Raw genomic sequence first — 26,650 nt, 5'->3', positions numbered from 1 at the left:
CTTTTGTTAAAATAATTATTGTACAGGTAAACAAAATTTGTGGTGTCATTTTATGTCGACCTTTGAGTAATTGAGAATCCAAGGACAAAGAATATAATCAGCGGGACTGTGGGTCAACAAACGTAACTAACATAGGGACACTGGAAAGGAATAATAGTGGCGTTACGTGGTGCGACGAGGATCAGCTTCGGACGACATTGATGGTCGAGCCCATGCAACTCTTTCGGCCTTCCTCAGTTCCCACTTCCTGTCTACCATTCTATCAGTAGCTTCCAATTCTACACTCAGTACTCGTTTTTAATCCCTCTATTTCTGTTTGCCTTCTTTATAATGCGTAGTAAAATTCATTTATTACAAATTAATTATACGACAATTACAAAGATTTAAACCTACTCGTCATAAATATATAAGAATTAAATAAGTACGGAGTCAAAGCTTCTTTTGAACAAAGTTACGGAGTATAATTGTAGTATATCGAACCTTTTGTGTATACTTTTTTTTTTTTTAATGTGATTTCTGCTCCGTTTAATCAGCTTGTTTTCAATTTTATATCAAAATTGTTCATATAAGTTCAAGAAAAATAAGTGAAGTTAGGTTAATAGAACTCATCCTTTTTAGGATCATTAACTTTTGCGGGACAAATGTAGTTGTTAATAATAGACTTGACCAGAAAATTAGGTGTGAGCATAGGTTGCACATCCGTATAGTATAGAGCATCTGATAAACAACTTCAAAACTAAATTAATATACTTTCTCTATTCCAATATAACATCATTGCATCATATGGATTTGCACACAAAAAAAATACAAACTTGCCCATGTGATTACAATTTACAAACATCAAATGCCCCATGTGGTTACAATTTACAAACATCAAATAATACAACTAAGTGTTTAGATGTATGGGTATATTGAGTTTATACAGTAAAAACATCTATTTTATTTTCTATAATAAAAAATGTGCAACATTTGTAAATTTCCTTTTAAAAAAATTATGCAATAATATTGGAACGGTTGATATACTCCCTCCGTCCCGGAATACTTGACTTGTTTTCCTTATCGGGCCGTCCCTTAATACTTGACCTGTTTCTAAAAATGGAAATATTCTAACAATATTATATTATTTCTCACTCCACCCCTATTAACCCACCTACCCCCTACTCTATTCAAAAAATAATTAAAAATTCAACCCCTACTCTCTCCCAACCCCACCTCTTAACCCACCTCCCACTAACTACATTAAAATAATACCCCACTATCAACTACTACCTATTAAATTAAATAAGTCAATTCAAGTCCCTTAAACTCTGTGCCGGTCAAACCGGGTCGAGTATTCCGGGACGGAGGGAGTATAAAATTTCCCTACACTAAACCAAAAGGACCTGATGGTCACAAATGACCCGAGCTACAACTTGGACTTGAAAAGTGAACCAAAGTATTTGACATGTATTCCACAATTAATAAAGAGAAAGAGAGTGAGGGATAGCTCAATTGGTTAGAATTTTCATCCCGGTTCCAAGTGATCCTTAATTCGATTCTTATCCCGTCCTTGTGACTCATTCGCCCAAAAAAAAAAAAAAAAGGCAGAGAGGTCAAACTTGACCCAGGTCTGATGTCGCGTCCTTTTAATAGCAGGTCTAATTATCACACTTTCGAAAATAATAATCGTAAATATAAATAGCACCGATCGATCGAACCCCTTCCGCCTCGCTTTCTTTCTCTGTTTTTTTCAGTTTCAGTTTCAGTTTCAGCAAGAAACTGGAAAGTGAAAGTAAAGAGGATATTTCACCGCAATCACATTCCCCGAAAAGTCAGTTTTCATATTAACACCCAGAATTAACATTGTTTCAAGAATCACCATCACTTTCCAGTTTCCAGATATAGTACTCATATTGCCTTACAGGTACGGCGTATCATCTTCTTGTATTTTTAGGCCAATTACATATTCACGTTTCGTTAATTCTTCCTATTTTTGTTCAAGTTTTCGCAGCATTTTTACACACAATTAGTTGGTCCACTGATCTACCAGTTTATCCATCGACTCACTACAGGTTTGGACTCCTCCTCTCTCGCTCTTTTTCTATGTTTGTCTTTTTTTTTGTCCGAAAGGCAGTATAAATTACGATTTGAACCCATATTGTAACAATGGTACTGCTGATATAGATGTCGTTTATCCTTTCATTTTCGAAATTAACATCAAACTACCTTATTACTCGCCTAAATATATTTTATCTTTTTTTCTGCATCAATCAATTAATCAAATTATAAACTCTCTCTATTTGGTAAAAATAGTTCGCATATTTATCTTTTTTTTTTTTACAATCAATTATACTCCGTCCCAGATTAGTTGTTACACTTAACTTTGCACAAAGTTTTAGGTGATAAGTGGTTATTTGGTTATCAATTGTTATTTTATTGAAAAAGTAGATGTGATATGAGTTAATGGGGCATTTTTTTTAATTGAATGAGAGAGGATGTGGGGACAAAAACAATTAATGTGAAGAGACAGACAATATAATAATTGTGGGGTCAGTCCTAATTTAGAAGTGTAACAACTAATCTGGAACGAAAAGTGAAACAACTAATCTGGGACGGAGGGAGTATGTTGGTTTTCGACATACTCTTTAGAATCATGTACTCTAATTTGAAGTATAATGTTGTACCGTACGGTATCAAACAAAAAAGAGTTTAACTATAATCAACACATACACAGTGAACATAATAATATAAGTGGACAATAACTTTGGATTAATCATTTTTTTCTTTGCATATACGTACTACTACTACCCGACAATGAATACATTGATCAATTATACCAAAAATATACCTACTACTCCGTATACTATTATTATTATTATTATTATTATTATTATTATTATTGTTGTTATTATTGTTATTATGCAAAGTTGGACCAGAGTTTAGAAATAAGCTGTAAATGGAGTACATGTACAACTTAATTATGGAGTGCATAGTTTACTAGTTGGATTATAGTCATTCTTCTGTAGATCGAATATAAAATAGTTGGATTACATGATTAACTTTTGCGTGACAAATTACAAACATCAAGTAATACAACAAGTGTTAAGATGTAATCAACCTCAAGTATAGTACGGAAACGTACTAGTGATGTGAATCGAGGGATTAGGCCAACTCTTCCTCGATGAAGTACTCTGTAGTTTGAAAATGCACAGCTATATTCCTGGAATTACTGTTATATAAGAATGGTACAAATTTGACATGAAACATAAAAAAACAAATGAAACATAAATGGTGTAAATCCATTACCGATTTCGATTTATTATTCTAGATACTAGGTAGGCAATAGGAAATAGGAAATAGGAATGACTTCACCAGTTTTTGAGTGTGACTATACGTTACAAATCACACAACTATTTACTATTGATTTTGTCCACCGTCTAGCATAGCTCTCTTGTTTTTTTTTACACAGCACGCCAATTTGCCTTCTCACTACTCACTACTCACTACTCACTACTCACTACTCACTACTGTATCTAATTTTAATCACATGCATACAACATTTTTATTAATAATGCGGCACCCAAATTTTATCATTCTTCAACTTTTTGGATAACTTTTACATAGGGTTCATGAGGTTAATTTTGTGTCTTACGGGCTACGCTTTAGAACATCATTTTATCTCACATAAGTACGTATTTATGTCGGATTTTCGACAATCCAATATGGGTATAGACCTAATTATTAATTTAAGTGACATAGGTTTAGACTTTTTTCTATTTGTACCACTATATTTTAGGGCTACTTTTGTATTCCTCGATCGGTTTTTAAATTTTGGTTTTGTAAAACTTAGATGACTAATCAATCTATGTCGGATTAATTCAATAAAGATCGAAATATTTTGATTTGTGGTTTTCTAGTTGGACAATAAATGAAGAACAATAAGTGCTAAAATAAAGAACACCAAATTTATAGTGGTTCACTCAAAAAGGGGCTTACTATTTACCGCCCCATATTACTCAAAACCGCCCTAATATTTTACCCATATACCCCCTTTATTTACCCCCTCATTTTAGCATTTACCATTATCCTTTACCTTTTCCCTTTTTACCGCCCACCCTAAACATAATGTGAAATAATTTTTACATGGCCGAGACTACCGGTGGAACATCAAATTCACAAGAGGACTTTTTTTCGGAAAAAAATATTCAGAAACTTATGCATTTCTAGTTTGTACCATGGTACAGACTTATGAAGTTTAAGCCTGTACCATGGTACAGACTTATGAAGTTTAAGCCTGTACCATGGTACAGACTTATGAGTTTTGAGCTCCGACCATGGTATAGACTTATGTAGTTTAAGCTCGTACCATGGAAGGAGCTTAAACTTCATAAGTGTATACCATGGTCGGAGCTCAAAACTCATAAGTCTATACTATTTAATGTTTTGATTTGTTGTTGAATTTGATGTAATTTGTTTCGGAGAAAAGATTAAGAGACTTATGCATCTTAAGCTTGTACCATGGTACAGACTTATGAATTTTAAGCTCGTACCATGGCAGGAGCTTAAAATGCATAAGTCTATGCCATGGTGTGAGCTTAAAATGCATAAGTCTATGCCATGGTGTGAGCTTAAAATGCATAAGTCTCTACCATGGTGTAAACTTAAAATGCATAAGTTTGTGGAATCAAAATTAAATTAGTATTTTTTTAATTTATTGATTAATGTACTTATTGACAAATAAAATTGCTTGGTTTAAATAATTTTTTTATGGGTGTATGGTGGTAGTTTGGATGAAGATACTTTCTCTCTTCAAAATAGATGGGGTAATTAATTTGGGAGAAAAGTTTCATTATATAAGGATATTAAAGTAAAATAATGGGGCGGTTTTGAGTAATGTGGGGCGACTTTTAGCGCTCTACCTCATAAATGAGCTACATCCATTTTGGGGAGGGGGCTTAATGCTTGTATTAATCACTTCAATATTTGAGGAGGTATTACAAGTAGAAATGGTGTGAGAATGAGTTTAGATCTACTTTCTCTCTCTAACTATCTTGTGTTTATGTGTTTCACTCACTATAAACTCACCACCAAAAATCAGAAATAGATTAGTTGGTATATATAGTACCAAAGAAGAAATAAGATCAATGAAGTAGAAAAAGCCACGTAGCCCAAACAAAAGGAAGGAGAAGATCCCACTCAGTTGTGTGCCCGCACATAAATTTTGTGCGTGCGCCGACCCTGTTGTATGCACGCACAGAAATTTTGTGCGCTCGCACAAGCCATTTTGTTCGTGCGCACAAGTTTCCTAAAAAACTTGCAGGAGCCACTGTGAAATCTGTGCGTGCGCACGCCTTTAGGTTGTGCATGCGCACAGTACAAAAGAAGCAAATTGCTTCATTTCTATTCTTCCTTAAATTCTTCTTTGCATAATTAGCAAACCCAACTATATTAATCCTCCATTAAGGATTTTATTCACCTATTCACAACAATTCTCCACCTTGAATTCAATCCTTCACACTCATCAACCTTGAGTAATACACAACAAGCTTTCCCCAATATGCCCCCTTTAGGGCTCACTTCAAGAATGGAGTAAGACCAACTAAATCCACGCACAAAGTGAACTTAGTGGTTGACAATGGCTTTGTCAACATGCCCGCGAGATTGTCCTCCGTACCAATTTTCTCCAAGACCAAGCTCTTTTTCATTAGCTCGTCTCGAACGAAATTGTACTTCACATCAATGTGTTTCGTTCTCTTGTAGAATGTGTTTTGGCTCTTTGACAAATGAATTGCACTTTGACTATCACAAAACACACAAATCAACTTTGAACATGGACTAACCTCTCTTACAAGACCATATAGTCACTTTGGCTCTTTGAATGCCTCGGTAATCGCCATGAACTCGGCTTCCGTAGTTGAAAGTGCTACAACATCTTGTAGCGACGATTGCCAACTTACTATCGTACCACCCAAGGTAAACACATACCCCAAAGTCGATTTTTGATCATTCATATCACCTCCATAATCCGAATTACAAAAGTCTTCAAGTACGTTTGCATCTCTTCCAAACTCAAGACAAACGTTTGAGGTACCATTCAAATACCTGGATAGAAGAAAGAATAAAAGAGAAAAACACAAAGGTCGAGTACAAGTACATGGATAGAAGAAGAATAAAAGGAAATACACAAAGGTCAAGTACAAGTACATGGATAGAAAAAGAATAAAAGGAAATACACAAAGGTCAAGTACAAGTACATGGATAGAAAAAGAATAAAAGGAAAAAACACAAAGGTCAAGTACATGAGATAGAAGAAAGAATAAGAGGGAAACAAAAAACCTACATAAAATTTAACAATTTCAAAAAGTTAGCCAAATTACGATTTAATTCTGCTAATCATGTTTCACCGACAGAAAGAAAGAGTCTTGTATCCGCATTCATACTTCCTCCGATTTTTTTAGTTACAACACATTATTTTTCACGATTTTCAATGCATATCTTGAGCAATTAATATATTTAATTATCGATAAGTAAAATTATAAAAAATTGTTTCGTAAAATATACATTAAGACGAATTTAACAAGATTTCACATAAATATGTTTTTCCTAAAGTATAGATTATCAAAAATAAATAAAGTAGATTAATTATATAATAATACAAAAATTAAAGTGTTGCAACTACTCCCTCCGTTCCTAAATAAGTGTCACATTTCCTTTTTTGGCGTTCCCTTATAAGTGTCACATTTCTATTTTTGAACATATACTTTTTCCACTTTTCCATACAATTTTCACACTTTTCCATACACTTTTCCCACTTTTCTATAAATCATGATTACTTTTACTTACACATTCTACACTTTTCCACTTTTCAATCCCCACGTCCACTTTTATTTGTACTTTATTCAATTAAACAATTATCTACTTTTTCCTTTCCCAAAAAAAAAAAACATTCTCAATCATTAACTCTTACACACTTTACAATTTTATTAATTATCGCGCCGGAGCCCAAATGTGACACTTATTTAGGAACGGAGGGAGTATTTTAAAGCGGATGGAGTATATTTTTTGAACCCGAGAAGTTTGTTTAAACAATTTTTTATCATGTCTAATTTTGTGTGTCCAACCTGCTACAAACAATCATGCATTTCAAATTTTAATTTAGATTTTCTAAGCCTTTAGGTAGGAATCAGACAAAGATAGAAGGAAATGCATGGTATGATGGGACTTTTGGGGAGACTTGTGAAGGAAAATACTCCGTAATGTTCAAATTTCTACACCATATGTCCATGTGTCAATCACAAACTAAGTACTGCATGTACTAAACTAGTTACGGAGTAAAATAATCCCCTAAAAAAAACGAGTAAAATTGTTTAAAACTCAAATTCCTCCTATTTTTGAAAATATTTTTCAGGGAAAAAAAATACGAAAAATGATAAAGATCGCAATAAGAGACCTTTAAGTCGTGTCACAATGATAACATGACCTTACAAAAAAAAGTATAAATTTTTTAATATTCTAATTTGTTTCCCTCTTTATATCGACTACCTTATTTACATATTTTCAAAGTAAAAATATTGCATTGATAATAAAAATATTCCGATAACGTATAATATACGTGGTGACTATATGTACCAATTAAACTCCGACACATTTTTAGTTATCCCAACTTACAACCTTTACCCCCTCAAAAAAAAAAAAAAAAAACTTACAACCTTTATCATCACCCAAAAGAATAGACCAGTGTATTACTTTTTTTTTTGTCATTTTTGTGAAATAAAATAAATTAGAAGAGTTAAACACACTTCATAGCATATTACTAAAGTGAACATTAAATTAAAATGAAATTGCACCAGAGCCCGTTACCTCAAAATGTCTAATCTTTATTATATGTTAATAAACGTGCAAAAGTCTAAACGTAACAAACAAAAAGAAACGGAAAGAGTATTATTTAATTGGTGAAGTCATTATTCTTTTTGAATGAGCAAGAAAGACAATATAAATTACAAATGGTCGGGAGGATTCGAACCTGAGATCTATCGTATACAGACGCTCAGTCGCCAAAACATCATTGGTATTGGTGGAACAATTAGTTATACTATTACAAGTAGGGGTGTTCATGGGTGGTTCACCGTCCCGAAACTTGATGGGTGGTTAACCGTTCTGAAACTTGATTCGGTTCGGTAACCGAAAATTTTGGTTCGGCATTTTCATGAACCGTAACCGTACCATTTAAATCGGTTACCTTTTAAACGGTTAACTGAGCTTTTGATACGGTTACTCAGTTAACCATAAACCGCTAATCGATTTTATTATTATTGAATAGTTAGTTATACTACTATAACTAAGTAGCTTTTTATTTTTAGCTCTCCAACATTCACATTTTTACTACTCAATATGTACCTCTTTATTACACTCATCTATATACTATATATTAAAAGACGTTTATAAGAAAGTATACGGACATGTGACTCTCTGCTAATGGTTCCTTCGCTCTATGTAATCTTCATATACATATATATTATCTAATTAACATGGTTTGTGTAAGGTACAAACCCATGACATTGAATTTAAACAATAAAGATTTTTACCACTAGTTATTATGTGTTTCATGTTATCATTGCAAAAAAAAAAAAAAAAATGTAATTGTGAATGTTATTAACATAGTAAACGTTGGGTCCAAAAATTAGTTCACCTTATTTTACGCCCATTCACATTTAAAAAAAAAATAGAAACAAAAATGTACAGTGAGTGGAGCATAACATTAAGTAAGGAAGGGATGAAGTGCTTAATTTTGGGCATTATAATTTTCTTGAATATTTATTAATAATGTTGTTCTTCCATTCTATTATAAAAGCAATTTGTTATCTAAGTAAGGAGTTAATGCAAAAAAATCATGTACATAGACGATCGGCAAAACGTACAGTTACACGATGGCAATGGAAGTTTAAGGTAGGTGGTGTGTGGTATAGCCGCATAGATGAGGTGAGTAGTGGTATTCCCAAGTGGCTGATTGGACGGTGGTGGTGGTGGTGGTGGTGGTGGTGCACTAAAAGAAGGTATCTATTGCTTTTTCAACTATGATCCGGATGTTAGATAATTAAAAAGGACAAATTGTGGATAACCCTAGCTTAATTTCTCACCAACTCAATCATTTTACCAACCACATTTTTAGTTTCCCTATTACGTGTGTCAACAAGTTACATGTCATAAATATAATGGAGCAATTTAGTAATTGGCTTTAACATTCTGGTGGAATAGTCCCACTATTTAGAGTGCATGTGATCCTAAATTATAATCTTAATGGTTGCTTATGGTCTTTGATCTCTACGGAATTGAACTACTCCGTATTTATTCATGTGAATGGAATCGTTCTTCAAAAGTTTGATTTTTTTTTAAAGTATAACTTGTAGGGGCCATTCACATATAATTCATCCACTTTATTCATGGTTAAAAACGTCCCTATCCTATGTCAAATTTTAAAAAAATAAGTCCCTATTTTGTATGTACAGCTGACATATATAGCCTAATAAGTAATAACGTATACAATAAAATAAGTTTTGAAAAAATCGATCCTATATTATTCTGATAAAAAGAATGTAAGATATATACTTTTTATTTTCATTAAACTATAAATAAAAACATAATACTTCAACATATATAATGCTTAATACGTACTACTCTCTCCGTATTTTTTTAAGAGCTACACTTGGCCGGGCACGGGTATTAAGAAGAATAATTGAATGAAATAAAATAATAAAGCAAGTGAGGTTGGATAGATATTTTAATAATTAAACATGCGGAAACTTTTGTGTGAGACCGCCTCACAGGAAAGACCGCCTTGTTGGCAGTCTTGCTGGCAGCCATGTTGGCGCATGTGCTGACGTCAGCATGTAAATTTTTTTTAAAAAAAAAAAATTTCAAAAATTTTTTTAAATTTTTTTTTTTCGATTTTTTTTCCAGGTTTAACTAATTGGACTTCAAGCTTAACTAATTGGACTTCAAGCTTAACTAATTGGATTTCAGGCTTAACTAATTTGATTTCAGGCTTAAATTATTATTTTTTTATTCGAATTTTTTTTAAAAAAAATTTGAAAATTTTTTTTTTTCAATTTTTTTTAAAAAAAATTTGAAAAATATTTTTTTCAATTTTTTTTTTCCAGGCTTAACTAATTGGATTTCCAGGCTTAACTAATTGGACTTCAGGCTTAACTAATTGGACTTTAAGCTTAACTAATTGGACTTCAAGCTTAACTAATTTGATTTCAGGCTTAAATTTTATTTTATTTTTTCGAAATTAAAATTTTTAAATTTTTTGGGTACTAACTAAACTAGTGTAAAACATAACTAAAAGAAATAAAATCATAACAAATTGAATAACAAAATAGTTAAGGTATAAAAACAAATAGTTAAACTTATGAGTCGAATAGTTATTAATTTAAAACAAACTTATTATTAACTAAAGCTCATAAAATATTAACTAATTAGTTGCAATGCTTAACTAATTGATTTCATTGCTTAACTAATTGGTTTCAGTGCTTAACTAATTGGTTTCGTTGTATAACTAATTAGTTTCATTGCTTAACTAATTGAATCTCAAACTTAACTAATTAGTTTCAGTGGTTAACTTAATTAAATCCAGTGTATAACTAATTGCTTCCAGTGCTTCACTAATTGGTTTCAGTGCTTCACTAATTGGTTTCAATGCTTCACTAATTGCTTGCATGGTTTAACTAATATGTTACATTGCTTAACTAATTTATTACATTGCTTAACTAATTGATTCCGAAACTTAACTTAATAGTTTAATTTTTTAACTAATTGATTCAATTGCTTAACTAATTAGTTTCAATGCTTAAAATTTTATATCTTAACTAAAACTCTGAAATTCGTTATCTAAAACTCAAAAATACATAACTAAAACTCAAAAAATCTTAACTAAAACCAAGAAAATTGTAAGTAAAGCCCTGAATTGAAACTAAAATATACGTAACTAAAACTCAAAAAACTTTCACTAAAACCAAGAAAATCGTAACTAAAACTGATAAATTCATAACTAAAACATAGAAAATCAGAAATTTTAAATTAAACTCGAAAATTCGTAACTAAAATTAGAAAATATTAACTAAATTTCAGAAAATCTTAACTAAAACTCAGAAATTTAATCTTAACTAAAAGATGATAATTCTTAACTAAAATGAAATAATTCTTAACTAAAACAACAATATTCGTAACTAAAACAAAATCAATTATAACTAAAAGAAGCATTCGAATCGAAATTAACTAATTCTTAACTAAACCATCAACATTCTTAACTAAAAGAACCATATTCTTAACTGAAACAAAAGACCTAAAACTAATTAAATAACAGCAATCAATTGCTCATTCGCGACACCGCAAGTCTTAGCAGCCACCGCAAGGCTTCCATTCTGCATCAATTAGTCCGACTACCACACCAACAACATGAACAACACTGAGCACCAGCAAGTCCCGAGCACCGCAACTTCCAGCACCAGGGTGGCGGCTGTAGCCTCCACGGCAACCACCAGAAGCAACCACCAGCGGCAAATCCTCCTCCTGTCAGAAATTCAAAAATAGAAAAAACCTAAATCAAAAGAGGAAATTAGAAAAACCTAAACAATTCAATCGAAACGAAACATAAACCTAATCAAAACAAAAACAAAATCGCATACATAAAAATCAAAATCCAAAAAATCCGGCAACATGATAATTTCAGATAAATAAAATTAAAATCTACAGATTGTAGAAAATCAAACCTTTTTCCTTCGCCATTTATCATCATAATCGACTTCTACCTTCTTCTCTTTCCTTCGTCGTTCTACTCCTTCTCGAATCTTGATGGCGGCGACGAGATCAAAAATCAGTATGGCCGCGGCGGATCTTGCGGTGGCCTAAAACCTAAAATCATTGAAGCCGCAGCTTTGCGAGGAGGTGACCCGCGCAATGCCTCTAACACCCGCGGCTCAACCCGTGCAACGCCACCAACGCCAACGCGGAAGGCGACGACGGCAAGGACGGATACTTCTCCTTCATCTCTTTCCTTCGCCGCGCAGCTCCTTGCTTCCCTATCCCGTCGGCCACCGACTTCTTACGGCAAGAGAGCGGCTCTCCTCCTTCTTTTGATTCCTTCATCGCTATTCTCTATCATTTCGCGCTACTCGCCGGCCACCGTAATATCTCCGCTGGAAAGTGGAGGAGCTCCGCCGCCTGCTTCGTCATTTCCGTCATCAATTTTGATGAGAGTATGGCGGCGTTTAAGGAGAGAGACAGAGAGATTTGGAGGAGAGAGAAAGAAATTAGGGTTTTGAAATGAAAATGGGAAGAAAATGGGTATTTATATTTTCATAAAAAAAAAAGTTTATAGTTCTGCCACGTCAGATTTTACGTGGCATGTTAGGTTGCCATCAAGGCGGTCTTTTTCGTAAGACCGCCTTATACAAAAGTTTGTATTAAACATGTGGGGACAATGTCATTTTGGTGGGTGGAGGGTGGGGTGGGTTTATGAAATTATTTGTTTAATAGGATGGTGGGTGATAGGGTATATTAGATGTATTATTTAATTAGATGGTGGGGTTGATAAGTTACTAAAAATGACAACTGTATCTCTTAAATAAATACGGCCGGAAAAGGCAAGTGTATCCCTTAAATAAATACGGAGGGAGTATCATTTAATTTTAAAAACACTTATGTTGAATTTTACACCATAGACCTTCAATCCAATTTGCAAACTGTGCACTCAGATGTATAATATGATTTGCATTAGACGTTGGAGTACACTCGATTGGGACACAAGGGCTCGGGGTAATTACTAACATGCGCTTTTCTAGCACATATCTTCTTAAATTATTAGGTACACCCGGGTGCACCATCCACCCAAGGTATTTTTATGTAAATGGGTGAACCCTTTCACATTTTCTCCTCACATGTAAGGGGAAAATGTGATAAGGTACACCGGGATGTACGGTGTACCTAATTCGTTCTACATATCTTCCTCTGATCACATGAGCTTTTACTACTCCTTTCATTTTCCATTTTATTTGTGCGTTTAGCCATTTGCACGAAGCGTAGAAGTTGAAACCTCATCTTTTTTGGTTACTTCATCTCCCACTACCTATTATAATCAACCCCTTACCAAATACAAACTACAATGCTTTATCTCCCTTCTTAATATCAACCCCTAACTAGTTTAATAACAACTATTCTAAACTACTATTATTAGTTTTTGTCTTGCTTTATGTTGATAGGAATTTGGACCCAAGTTCAGTGAAAATTATTAGGTGCACTAGGGTGTACTGTACACCCAAGGTATTTCTATGCCCATTGGTGGTCTGATGATCCTTATCACATTTATGGAGGAAATTTGAGAGGGGCCATCCGGGTGCATGTAATATGTCCTACAAGTTCAGTTAATAGGTGAAAGTTGTTCAAATAGGATAAGTACCAAAATAATTCATGTACGTTTTATACGGAGTATTTGAAGATAGGTGTTAAATTTCAGGGAAATATAAAACAGGTATGGGCTATCCATTAAGGAGGGGGAAAGTTCGGTCCACTTATAAGCCCAATTGAAATTCCACACTAAAACCAATTAGCAATAGTGTGAGTGACTCTACAAACTTATAAGGTGGTATTTTCTGTCATATTTCTCCAATATGGGACAGTTCACATGTGGACAACATAGGGTTTCAACATTAGGTGAATATAAAATGTACCTTTGTTGTTTATTTTTATATTTTATTATTGAATGTGAAAATTAAGTGCTTAAACTTAAAAAATTAGAAATTAAAGGCAATAATTTGTTAAATTAATTAATATCAATATTTTGTTAATAATAAGGTTTATTATCACCTAATTAATTGATATAAAATTATTTATTGAGTGAAACATACTTGTATTACTCCATTAATATTATTGATAGATTTGAATTCATTTTTCTTTGAAATTGAGCTTTATTGATCTTAGACTGATTTCTGCCTAATACAACCAATTAAAAAAGCCCTTTACTGAATACAATACAACTTAAAATACTAAATCGGTCTTGTTGACATCAATTCACCAACAACTGGAGTATTACTTTGTGTAGAGGGTTTTTTTGTACTCGAGCATAAACTATATTTGCGAGTGTAATACTTGATTTTAACAATAATGTTTATATATACTACGTATGACACAAATATATGGTTTGCGTATTCGACCATCATTTATGTCACTTCTTGCATCCGATAGTATAGTTTCAGGTTTGTTGTAGTGCATGTATCCAAGTTTAATGTAAATTGTGGTGCGAAGGGATAGAAACTGCGTAAGCTTATTTTGCTCTTTGCATCTAAAACATAAGCATAGTTGGTGATATCAAAGCCAACTTTTAACTACTAAAATGAGTAACAAATACAATAATTATTGTTATCATCCACTTTTTTAGGAGAAGTGATTCAATATATAAAAACATGACAAATTAAGTAATTAAATACAGTGTAAAGCTTTTTAAAAACAAGGCAGTTGACAAGGTTAATTACGAGTATTTAGTGAGTATTATTAGGAATCACAATAATTTGGTTGGAAGTTAGTGTTTAGACTGAGTGATAGCCTGTGTTACTACTTAGGTTAGTATTATTATAATTTGACTAGAAGTTAGCGTTATGTGTTACTACTTTAAGTTAGTTTAGAATATATGTTTGTATGTTTCAAGTTGTTTATGTGCAGTAAAGAGCATATTTAATGATTGGCTAAGATGGCCGATGAGACTTTATTATAGGTCCTTCATGATGTATAGATGCTCCTATGAGAAGCGTACACAATAGTCTAGATTATATACAAACAAACATAAGTTTAATTTTCTTTTTGGGGTTTAAGCAATAAAGACTACTTTGGTTTATTGCAAAGTAGAATGTATGAACGAGCCTTATCTTCGCCTACCCTACACAAAAACACTCCAATCTATTTTCCACCACTAATTCAACACTTATATATTGCTATATTGTTTGCCTTGAAGGTTGAATAGTAAATCATGCGTGTTTCACTATTTTATATTTGTATTTGCTACTCCGTATAATGCTAGCAAGGGACAACTAGACCTGATTATCGAGTGTGTCAGGAGTTAAGACTGGTACGTGCAGATGGGGCAAATTATAAAAAGGTCACCTATAACAAATGGGTTAAAATGGGTTGGGTCATTAGAGGATCGATATAGTTGCCGAGCTTGCAAACTAGCAAGGAAATATGAGAAAGAGGAGAGACAAATGCACAAGTAAATACAAAACATTATTTTAATTTGAAATTATAGAGCTATCATTTCAACTCTATATCGACCACATACAAAAGCTTGTCTAATATGTCATGTACATAACCTATTTTGAATCACATGATTTGATAAATGAAAACTATTCACCTCTAGTAGATAGATTGTTATATATAAAACTTAAACTCGGCCATTTGTGATACTAAATAATAACAACATATATTTTTGTAACCTGAAGTTTATAATTTTCCTAAAAATAAAAATAAAAATCTTGTATATAACCGAAGAAACAAAAAAGTTGAATAAATTGGTAAATTATTTGTTAACGAAAGGGTCAAGTAGATGCATGTCGTGCAAAGATTGATTGTAGATGATATCACTGTCAAAAACACCTTGGAGCGTCCTAGTGGGCAAAGGGCAACTGGCCACTATTGTACAAAGTTGTGGGAAATAAAAAAGCTAGATGGCAAACGGAAATGAGTAGTTCCCACTTCTATTCAACGGCGCGTGGACCCACCTCACTTCCCTTCACTTTCACCTTCGTCTTGAAGCTAGATGACTCTAAACTTTTTAACTTCTCATTATACAAGTAGACTGCTACGGATTACGCTTTAGATACTACGGAGTACCTAGCTAGAGTTGTACTTGTACTTGTACTTGTATTTACATACATTTTATTTATTTTTTTAATTCTCAAACTTAAGTCAACACTATGACTATCTCCTTAATTAAATGCATCAGTAAAAGAAACAACATATAAATATAAGTATAACCCATTTAAAAAGTGAGGTACATTAATTATCGAAGTTACATGTCATTCTTTTACTCCAAATCTCCAATTGAGAAAACAAAAGACATATACTTTAATTTTGACTCTAAAACAAGAAACTAATGAACAAATGAGAAATGCTTGATTTGTAATGAAAAGATGGTTATCTATCTCATATTCTCATATTCTCATATTCTCATCTCCATCCACCAATCAAATATAACTCTTCTCTCTCCTCTCCACATAAATACATAATCTAGACTCTAAATTCTACCTCTCTCTATATTCTCCAGGATGCAGCCACGTCACGCTCGTCGAAGATCATTAGAGGTAATTCATTAATTAAAATTACATACTCTTTAATCTCTCTGGAAAACTATTAGTATAGCTAATTAACAAACACATTACAGTTGAAATATATAAAAATTAATTAATAAAAATGATTAATCCAATAAACTGGAAATACTGTAGAGATATGGAGGAAGTGGTACTAGTAACGGTATCGGTATGAGTTGGGCTGAGTTATGTTGTTTGGGTTGCACATGCTTGCAGCTGCTGTGGCCTAGAGTTGTACTTCGTAAATGGTTGAATATGTCGTCTAAGGATTCCGATTATAGTGCCGATACTGATGTTGAAGATAACGATGACGACGACAACGACAATTATAACGGCAACGATTTCAGTCCTCTACCTTCTGTCAATGAAGATGAAGGTATTTTTTCCAGATGTTTTTATGTTATAGTCATTCTTTTTTCTTTGTAATATTATGGAATTAATACTGTTTACTAAATGATTGCTACTCTGCACTTCCTGTTGTTTACCTACTTCCATTGGGATCATTAATTGCTATTCATTTTAATTGTTTCTTTTTCATCTCATAAAAGTCTCAATTTTGATGCTGACGCTTGTTTAGAATTAAGGGCATACAGATTCAATTTACATTTATACTGTATTGGATTTCCTGTTTTTGGGGTTGTATAATTTTGCAACTTTTTCATCTTATAAATTAGCGAGATGATTTAAAGCAGAGAGCTTAAATTTATGCAATTGGCAGAGTTAACGACATTGAAGGAGACTTCGATTTGGTTTTAATTACTTGCATATGAGGTTGCAGAGGTTGCAGACTTGCACAAAATATATACCAAAGCTATCCTATGTAACATGGTTAAATACTTGCATATGAGGTTCTTATGAACTCTACCTTATTTTGTCTGTCCATGGATAGTGATAGTGTATCCTTTCCTTTAATGTCTGCTCATATATTAGCACATTTAAATTTCAGACAACCTACCACGACTGAAAAGGCGAAACTCTGAAACTTTCAGGGCTCAGTATATACACACAAAGGATATCAGGTACTTGTTCCATCATGGATAATTTATGTTTTCAAATTAATGGAATAAAAACTATTCTTGTTTATTTTTCTGAGCTATGCTTGCTTATTTCTTTCCTTCTGGCTTGTAGAGTATGTGTTGGGACATGGAATGTCGGTGGAAAATTTCCACCTAATGACCTTGATATTGAGGAATGGGTAAACGTCAATGACCCATCTGACATATACGTGCTAGGGTAAGATCTTCATAGTAGTCTTAAAGCATATCCCTATATGTTCTCCTCCATCTTTTTCGACAATTTGTAATAGTTTTATTACCTCTCTTGGTTTATATGATGCTGCCTTCAAAGTTCAAACCAGCTGCGTACTGCATCTTCTGCATCATTCCCTGACACATGCAAATATTTTGTTCAACGCCATTGTATTGTTTCTCTTTAGCTTGCTGTACTACTAATCCTCGGATTTACCCTATTCCTCAATCAATATTAAAATTATATTCACTGCAGAAGTAATTTTTTTCTTACTTTATTTTTGGCAAACAGTCTCCAGGAAGTTGTACCACTGAATGCTGGAAACATTTTTGGTGCTGAAAATAAAGCAGCAGCCTTGAAATGGGAAAGTATCATTCGAGAGACACTTACTAGAGTTCCAGCTAAGAAGAGATTTAAAAGTTACAGTGATCCCCCTTCTCCATCAAAGTTCAAGCCGTCAGATGATATTCCTGATATAGAGGACGAGATATCACTTGGTTCTGATAGTGAAGGGGAGGAGGAAGTGCATCCTGTGGATGAGGAGCCTAATGGATTCTATGAAGTTAGAGACAAACTGGTGAGCAATGATGGGATATATAAGGACCCTGAAGTTTCAAGAGGTGACGAGATTCCTTATTCAGAAGTTTGTATGGAGAAGGATTTGATTAAGCAAACTATATCTCCAAACAGACTGCGAAGGTTACAGAGTTTTCTGTCAGGCCGTGTGAATGAAGATGATGTATTCGCCACTAATCCAGTGACTTCAAAATTAACTAAGACCCTAAGTGGAACAGAAAGGATTGGTTTGTGCTGGCCTGAGCCACCCCTAGATTTGTTTGCTCAACGTGTTTTGGAGAGACCATTTAGCTGTAAGTCAGGAAAATCTTTGAAGCTGAGTAAATCATTTAGGGCATACAATTCTTTCAAGATAACGGGTAACAACAGGACATTGTTAGATGCTACTGCGCTTGCAGAACTTGATCTCGAGTCACTTATACGACGGAAAAGAAAACCAGAATATGTGAGGATAGCAAGTAAGCAAATGGTTGGAATTTTCCTTACTATATGGGTTCGTAAGGACTTGCGTAAACATATACAGAACCTAAAGGTGTCTACTGTTGGTGTTGGTGTAATGGGCTATATTGGTAACAAGGTATGTCTCTTTTGTTTCTTGATTTCCCTTCCTCCCTGCTCTGACCTCCTAACTTCTTAGAATTTGTAGCTGAAGCTTCATTCTCACTTTCTGTCCTAGAAAATCTCTGATAGTATCACCTATCTACACAATTACGAAAAAAAACATCCCCAATCTGCTTCCCCTTTAAGAATCTACTTACTATATTCTGCTGACAGTTTTTCTCATATCTTCCCCCTTGTTTTTAATAAATTTAAATCTGCGAGTTCTATGTATCTGTCTTTTCTATGAAATTTAATTTTATCCATTGATGCAATGCTACTTGCCTTTTATGCCTTGTGAAACTTTATGGAAGCTGATCATGCAGTCTTACTTGCATCATCTGGAAACTAATCTTTCTTTAGTTTTCCAGGGAGCAGTTTCTATCAGCATGTCTATATATCAGACTCTTTTCTGCTTTATATGTACTCACCTGACATCTGGGGAAAAGGAATGCGACCAACTAAAACGAAACGCTGACGTGAATGAAATTCACCGGAAGACATTGTTTCGCACTGGTTCAGGTCTTGGAGTTCCTAAAAGCATTTATGATCACGAGTAAGCTCTGTTATTTCACAGTTCTTGTTCTGGATTTTCAGCAAGTGGTCTTTTTCTCTCCTGTAGTTGTATGTTTGTATTCATGCACAGACTTGGAGATATAGGGAATGTGCTTGGGGGTGAAAATGCTGCTAAAATGTATTTGGTTGGTCTGATATATGGCATTACATGTTTATCTTTTCAGAAGAATATTTTGGCTTGGTGATTTGAATTATCGCATCAACCTGTCATATGATCAGACACGGAAGCTAATATCCCAAAAAGAGTGGTCTGAATTGGTTGAATATGATCAGGTATAAGCTCGGATCAATTACTCACTGAGTTCCTAGTAAATAAAATTTTTTGTTATGAGATTTTCAAATTATCCAAATTTGTGTAGTTTTACTTTTGTGAGACTGTGGTCACTTTCAAAACAAACATGAGAGTCGGGACATGGCACTAATGCGTAGTTGTTTGGCCAATTGAGGTATTATATTACTTCTTATGTCGTTGATGGGCTCAATTCTCAACTGCCCTGCATTTAGAAATTACAAAATATCAGCAGAAATTTCATCTTGTTTACTTCAAACATGTTTTCCCCTCTTAATCCTTTTGTTTTATACGAATTATATCTCCTCGGTCAGTCTTAGTCTGGATTTCTTTACATAGCTTGTTCTAAGCTTAGGTCAAATATTCATCTGCAAGATATGATTGTTATGGAGTCAAACTGTTTAGTTTTCTGCACAGAATGTCACGAGTTCATTGATTGTGAGTGTGCAAACGCTGACTTTGTAGTTCTACTTTGGGGTCCAGAAGTCTCTATTTCTTGGCAAGGTTGTGAAGATAAGTTGTGGCATCTGATAAAGCATCATTTGTGAATGGTTGAATGCTGAATGTCTAAGGGTGTTTTTTCTGCTGACCTGTTGGTAACAGTAGATAGGGAAACTAACCAGCTTACAATTAGTAGATTTTGATTGTTGAGGATTATTGAGTAGTAAAACTGGAAACTCAATTTTCTTCAAGTCCGTGAATTAGGAGCATATCATGAAATTTTAATTTACGTAGCCATAAGTTGTAGGGCTGTAAACAGAAAACCTTATCCTGTCATACCTTGTTACACCAGTCAAGAAGATAACCACTGTAACGGATGATTTTGCTTAGTGATGTGTATATATGGGGTATGAACTATTAAAGAAAAGAAATGATACTAAGGGTATGTGAAAAATATCAAAAAATAAACAATGCAAACATTTTGGGAACATCTAGAAAGAAATAAGCGGCGAACACAGAACACAAAAAGTAGTACTTAGACCTATCTCAAACAGTGGATGAGTGGAAATACCTTTTCTTGTGCCGGTTTGAAGAGATTTTGTGCAGTTAATACTTGATTACACTACTTCCCCAAGAATAAATTTTTCTTTGATTTATAATTCTAGGTTTTGTAAGCCTCTCTTTAGCTACCTTGGGAGTGGGAACATAATTTGAAACAAACCAAGTATATTTCTTAGCGTTAAGTAAAGTGTTAGTGTACTGAACATCATGATGTGGTATAGCCAAAAATAAAGTTTTATTGGGTTGCACCATATCGAAGTAAATGAATCACTATAGCTGCTGCTCATCAATTATAACATGAAGTCAACACTCATCAAGTGAATATTATCTTTGTAAGACATAAAACTTCACTTAATAAACCACAAAAAGAATTTAGTCTTTCTTGTCCAGTGTAAATGCAAACCTAGACTCTGTTTCTGAATGTATAACCCCTTAATCTATTGTTTTATTTGCAAAGAGGTTTTGGCTTTGATTCGAAAAGTAAATTTTGATTTTTACACACTGCTCATCCTAAATTCTAGCCGTGAGGTTAAGAGGGCCAGTTTAAGTTGGTTAATGATGCTAGTTGCAAACTTGCAATTCTATTTTCTAATGTTTATGATAATAAGGTGACTTTTTTGAGAATGTGGAATCGTCTTGCGCCATATGTACTGAGATTGTTCGGGAGACATGGTCCAAGCCCGGTGAAGAAATGAAGAAAAATGGAAAAGATTCTGCTCCAAAAGCTTCGCTTTAGCGAGTCAACAAAAGCATAGCTTTTGCTATTACATTTCGTGAGCGAAATAAACCTGCCTTACTGTTCCGTAACAGAATCTTTTTTTCTATCAGGAGGCCCAAGGACTCCCATGCCTATCCGGATCATTGGTCAACTACTTTCGCTCTATTTTCACGGAATAGTATATATATCATATAAAAAAAAAAGACTTTCTGTCCAAAAGCTTCTAATAAGGATTGAGCATTCCTCTCCCGTAAGTCGAGAGATTACTTACCTCTCCTTTGACTTGGATCGCTTGCATTAGCATCGGCCACTTTATCAAACATAGCATCATCCAGACATTGGTGGATGAGGGTATGGGCAAAAGAAGAACTATTCTTTATAAGATAAGAGCTAACCAAGCCCTTCAGTCGACTCAACAAGAGCTATCGGGATCACTCCCAGCCATAAGCAACCCCCTTACTAAACAGCTACCGCTCTTGCTATACTTTTGCTGCTGAAAGCTCCCGATCACTCTTCACTCTATTTGAGGGATTTGATTCAAGGGCCTAGATAAAAGGTTATTCAATTCATTTGAAAGTAAGGTTAAGGTAGTTTACTTGAAAACTGGGATGACACACAGTATGATGTTGGGTTTTCATTCTTTGTATTACTTTCCTATACTATATCATGATCCCTTTGCTTCCAAGTAACAAAGCCTCCACCTCTCAGCATTGTCAGCGGGTGGGAGTTCTGGTGTACTTATGCAGATTATCCCGATCGGCGATGGAGAGGTTTCCGATTGAACCTTAGGGGGCGTTTGGTTGGGGGTATTCAGGAAAGGGAAAGGGAATGGACTGACATCATTCCCTTTGTTGTCGTTTGTTTGGCATGTTTCACCATTCCCTTTACCCAATTTCATTTTTGGGTTACCCCCAAAACCTTCTACCTTGATTCCCCACCCCCCCCCTAGACTTTTCCATTCCCATTCCCCCCAACACCTCTCAAAAACGTTGACCACCACTTGACCAACCTTGACCAACCTAGGTCACCTGAACCCCCACCTCACCCAGCCACCAGATCAACCACCGGCGAAAAGGAGAGATGGAGACGGAGGGGGCGGCGGCGAAAAGGAGAGAAGGAGACGGAGGGGGCGGAGAGGGGCGGCGGCGAAAATGGAGAAGGAGAGGGAAGGGAAACGAAGAGGAGATAAGGAGACGGAGGGGGTGGGGGAGAGACGGCGGCGATAGAGGGAGAAGGAGAGGGAAGGGCGGCGAAGAGGAGAGAAGGAGACGGAGGGGGCGGGGGAGGGGCGGCGGCGACAGAGAGAAGGAAAGGGAGGGGCAGCGAAGAGGAGAGAAGGAGACGGAGGGGGGGCGGCGGCGACAGAGGGAGAAGGAGAGGGAAGGGCGCGGCGGCGAAGAGGAGAGAAGGAGACGAAGGGGGCGGCGCCGGAGGGGAGGGGGAGGTGGAGGTGGTCAGAAAAAATGGTGAGAAGGAAGGTGAATGAAATTAATAAAAAGCTCCCAAACAACATTTTATATCAAAGGGAATGATTTCCATTACCCTTCTATCCCATTCTTGATTCCATTCCGTTTACCCCTTGCGAACCAAACGGCCCCTTAATTCTGCTACTTTGCAGTGGCTGCATATTACTTTCCTATCTGTCTGAATAATTGTGAAGTGTACATGGTTCATCTTTCCCAACCTATAGAAATTGTTCCAAGATGACCAATAGAAAAAAAAAAAGCGGGAAAATTTGAAAAACAGGATCTTCTAGCAAAATGTTATACCAAACAATTGACCATGTATGCTGCTAAAAACAAATATTGGATGCTGAATTGCTGTTTGTTGCAAATATAAGATGGTGATTGTTCACGTTATTGTCACATCGATTCTATATCATCCATCTTTGATGACACATGCATACATGAATATGAAACCCCTCTAATGTGACAGATATGGAAATTGATTTATAGATTTAACAGATTATGATTTGAGCTTGTCTTGTTCGATAGAAGATGCAAGTGTATAATTAGAAAAAATGTAATTGCCTTCTTGAAATTTCAAATGATGTATGCTTGTGTATGGCAGTATGAGTATCATCAAAATAACAAAACAAATTGACTCCATTCCTACCCTTTTCGCAAGTGTTTAGAAGGATTTTTTTTTGGAATTATGGTACAGGATCCTAATTGATGTAAAATAGAAATTGTCGCAAGTGTTTAGAAGGAAATTATGGTACAGCAAATTATGGTACAGGATCCTAATTGATGTAAAATAGAAATTGTCTCAAGTGTTTAGAAGGAAAAATTAATGCAATTCCAAATTCCTACCCTTTTCTGAATAACTATATTTGTTGAAAGGTTATCCATTTTGGTGTCATTATTCTTAATATGGTGGCACTTACAACTGCAGCTTGCGAGAGAGTTCAGAAAAGGCCGTGTATTTGATGGATGGTCTGAAGGTATATTAAAATTTCCACCAACTTACAAATATGAGATGAATTCTGATAATTATATTGGAGAAGATCCAAAAGTGGGGAGACGTACCCCAGCATGGTAAGCAATTATACTATCTTTTCCTGAAAAAGTTGGTGCCTTTTGCTATCTTGCTGTTTTTATGGTTTTTTTCCCATTTTATGTGGGGTGTGTTTATCTCTTCTCTACGTCTTATCAAGTTCACATAGATCACCTGTTCTTGTCTTGGATGCTCATTCAAAGTCCCCCTCCCTTCTCCCTGTTTTTCTTTTTCCTTAAACATGCCTTGTTCTTAGGTTGTTTGCAATTGGAACTGTCGTAGTCATTGGTTTTCTCCAAGTAATTGTTCCCCAAGCAAAACAAAATCTCTGTTTAACCTAAATCAATTAATCCCTTCCCTTTTGCAACTCCTACATCAGCAGGAAAGGTTTTGATGCCTACAACTCAAAATAGTTTAAGCTCACTATCAAGCAGATTTTCCTGTCAGCAGGTAGTTTAGATTTATGTCACTATGATTCTTCACCCCATACCTTCCCAACCTGTATCATACCCGTGACCTTGCATACCCATGGTGGAGATAAATGCGATCCTTCAAAAATACCAGGAAACCTAGAAACTACATGTATCCAACTATCCATGTGAGACAGTGTTATCTGAGTCTAAGACTTTTTTCCAACTCTAAGCATCATAGGTTTAAGCTTTAAATGCATTTAAAATGTTGAATTACGTTTATATCTCTATTTTAATTATAATTCCAGGTGGAAGTATACTGGTAGGATACGAGTATGGAAAAACAGCAACCCAAACATCTAGCTAGGAATAAACTCTAATGTATCATTTAACAAGCTCTAAAGAAGAAATTTTGAACTGTTTATGAAAATAACGAGGCACAAATTGTCAACAAAACAAACATGATCAAGATGATACATGTCCAATACATGACATGCCTTCGTTTAGCAGTCCTAAGGAAATCTAGAAAACTTGAGATAGAACTAGTAAATCTTTTAGGTTTTATTCACTTAACCCTTGAAGGAAAGAGTGTGTTCCAGCTCGTTAAAGCAGAAGTCTTACTGAGCTGCATTTTACAGTTTTTTTGTTTCATAGATAACACAGAAGGATTGCTTCCTTGATTAGAAATGACTATTCATATGCCCTTTCACCACCAAGAATCAATTGGAGCTGAGTGGTTGAGCTCTCCACCATTGAACCTTGAGATTTGAGGCTTGGAGGTCTTAAGTTATCATGTAACACAGCCTTACGGAGTCATTATAGGGGGAGTATTGAGAAGCTTATGTAACTAGCACTTCTAGTTAACATTTCTGATGAACATAATTAAAAGGATCATCCATGTTTCTTTTAATTTCAGCATTATCCCCAGTATCCAATTCCAAGTTCTCTTTGTAACCATGACCGAAATCCCTCTCATTCTTTAACATTATTAGAGGGAAGTAGCGCAAACTTTCAATTTTGGGAATTCAGAAGTTAATTTTCCATCTACTCTTCACCTTGTATCAAATCGAGTTCAAGTCACAACTATTACTCTACCTTTACAGCGGGGTATCTCTAAAACCCTTGAAAGAAATAACAAATGCATAATTGTACATGATTTGTTTCTGAATAAAGTCGATGGGGGTATAAAGTAATTTTCATCCAGCAAAACAAATCCTATACATTTGTCAAGTTACATGACTTTTTTTTTTTATACATATTGATTCTGTGGATGTGTTTTGACTTCCCACACCTTCATTTTCAGACATGCCTGCCTTGAGGCAGGCTGTTTAGCTAAGATGGTAGGTTCTAAGTTCCAACAGTAATAATATGTATCCTAGTTAGGCTTACAGTATTGTCCAAGTAAGATATCTAAGCTTCATAGTGCTGTGTTCAATTGTCTGGATTTTAGGTGTGACCGCATTCTCTCATTTGGAAAAGGATTTAAGCAACTTGAGTACAGAAGATCTGAACTCACGCTGTCTGACCATCGACCTGTCACTGCAACATATGATGTTGAGGTTGAGGTGTTCTCTCCTAGAAAGTTACAGCGGGCCCTTACATTTACTAATGCAGAAGTGCAAAGTGAAGAGATTGTGTTTGACCACAGAATGAATGCAGTATTGACCCACTTGAGATCGGAAGAGGCAAGTAAAAAACAAATCTTTGTTCTAATATATATTGATCTTCCCTTGATACTGAATGTTAGGTTGTTAGTGTGAACATACATTATTTGTGCAACTGTCATTTGTTGTGCTTCCTTGCAACATACAAGCTGTGAATTGCAAGAGTAAATTGTCCAGCGAAATAGCAAATTAAGACCCTTAATTAGCATTTAGCATATACAGTGTAATAATATTTCAGATCATTGTTATTATTTGCTGCAGGACATAACTAGCTGGGTACACTGACTTAGTGGCCGCGCTTGAACTGGATTCTGTGACTTGGTCGTGTGTTTATCATTCGATGATTGTGTCCTCCGTTTGTGGTACACGACACGGGTACTTGTACAGTTGTTAACAAATACGTAGGTAAGAGCAGAAGTTTGAGTGCATCATTTTTTTGCGACAGTAAACATCAGATCAATCAGGAACTCCCATTCATTCAGAGGTTGATATATTTGTACATTGATGAAACAACCTTAAAGAGACTTGGGTACTACACTGTATTTTTTTTAGAACCCCATAAATTTGTTATGTATGACACTACAGTAATTGTACTACACTATGTCATTATATGCTCTGTAACAGCTCAGTGTTTAACTGACATTTGCTCATGCAGTTGAATGGATTATCCTATAATTGTGCAATAAATCCTTCGACTCTTGGTCCTAAATGGTAGATCACCTATGACTATGACTTTTCTA

The 26,650-nt window shown here is 34.9% G+C and overlaps 1 protein-coding gene across 4 annotated transcripts; it reads left to right on the top strand.

Moving 5' to 3' along the window:
* Window positions 1-1,668: 1,668 nt before the first annotated feature.
* On the top strand, window positions 1,669-26,597 carry LOC110784059 (type IV inositol polyphosphate 5-phosphatase 3). 4 transcript variants are annotated; one of them, XM_021988459.2, is made up of 12 exons: window positions 1,669-1,903; window positions 1,982-2,051; window positions 16,292-16,328; window positions 16,551-16,710; window positions 17,281-17,353; window positions 17,463-17,567; window positions 17,874-18,735; window positions 19,127-19,311; window positions 19,496-19,604; window positions 23,735-23,877; window positions 25,697-25,931; window positions 26,172-26,597. In XM_021988459.2, the coding sequence occupies exons 3-12, from the start codon at window positions 16,293-16,295 to the stop codon at window positions 26,193-26,195; spliced, it is 1,932 nt and encodes a 643-aa protein (XP_021844151.1). In that variant the 5' UTR covers window positions 1,669-1,903; window positions 1,982-2,051; window position 16,292; the 3' UTR covers window positions 26,196-26,597. The 4 variants fall into 4 exon arrangements, with proteins under 4 accessions (XP_021844151.1, XP_021844152.1, XP_056682999.1 ...); XM_021988460.2 differs by having other exon boundaries at window positions 1,710-1,903; window positions 1,991-2,051; XM_056827021.1 differs by lacking the exons at window positions 1,669-1,903; window positions 1,982-2,051 and having other exon boundaries at window positions 16,044-16,328.
* Window positions 26,598-26,650: the final 53 nt, after the last annotated feature.

The sequence above is a fragment of the Spinacia oleracea genome, chromosome 4 (genome assembly GCF_020520425.1).
Source record: "Spinacia oleracea cultivar Varoflay chromosome 4, BTI_SOV_V1, whole genome shotgun sequence".
NCBI lineage: Eukaryota > Viridiplantae > Streptophyta > Magnoliopsida > Caryophyllales > Amaranthaceae > Spinacia > Spinacia oleracea.
Note: the sequence above shows the minus strand (reverse complement) of the source record. Positions and strands in the feature narration are given on the sequence as shown.

Excerpts from the sequence above, each read along its gene's own strand:
- LOC110784059 (XM_056827020.1), top strand. The coding sequence starts at position 16,293 with ATGCAGCCACGTCACGCTCGTCGAAGATCATTAGAG. Across the intron at positions 23,878-25,696 it reads GGGAGACGTACCCCAGCATG|GTGTGACCGCATTCTCTCAT; the intron begins GTAAGCAATTAT and ends TCTGGATTTTAG. Across the intron at positions 25,932-26,171 it reads CCCACTTGAGATCGGAAGAG|GACATAACTAGCTGGGTACA; the intron begins GCAAGTAAAAAA and ends TATTTGCTGCAG.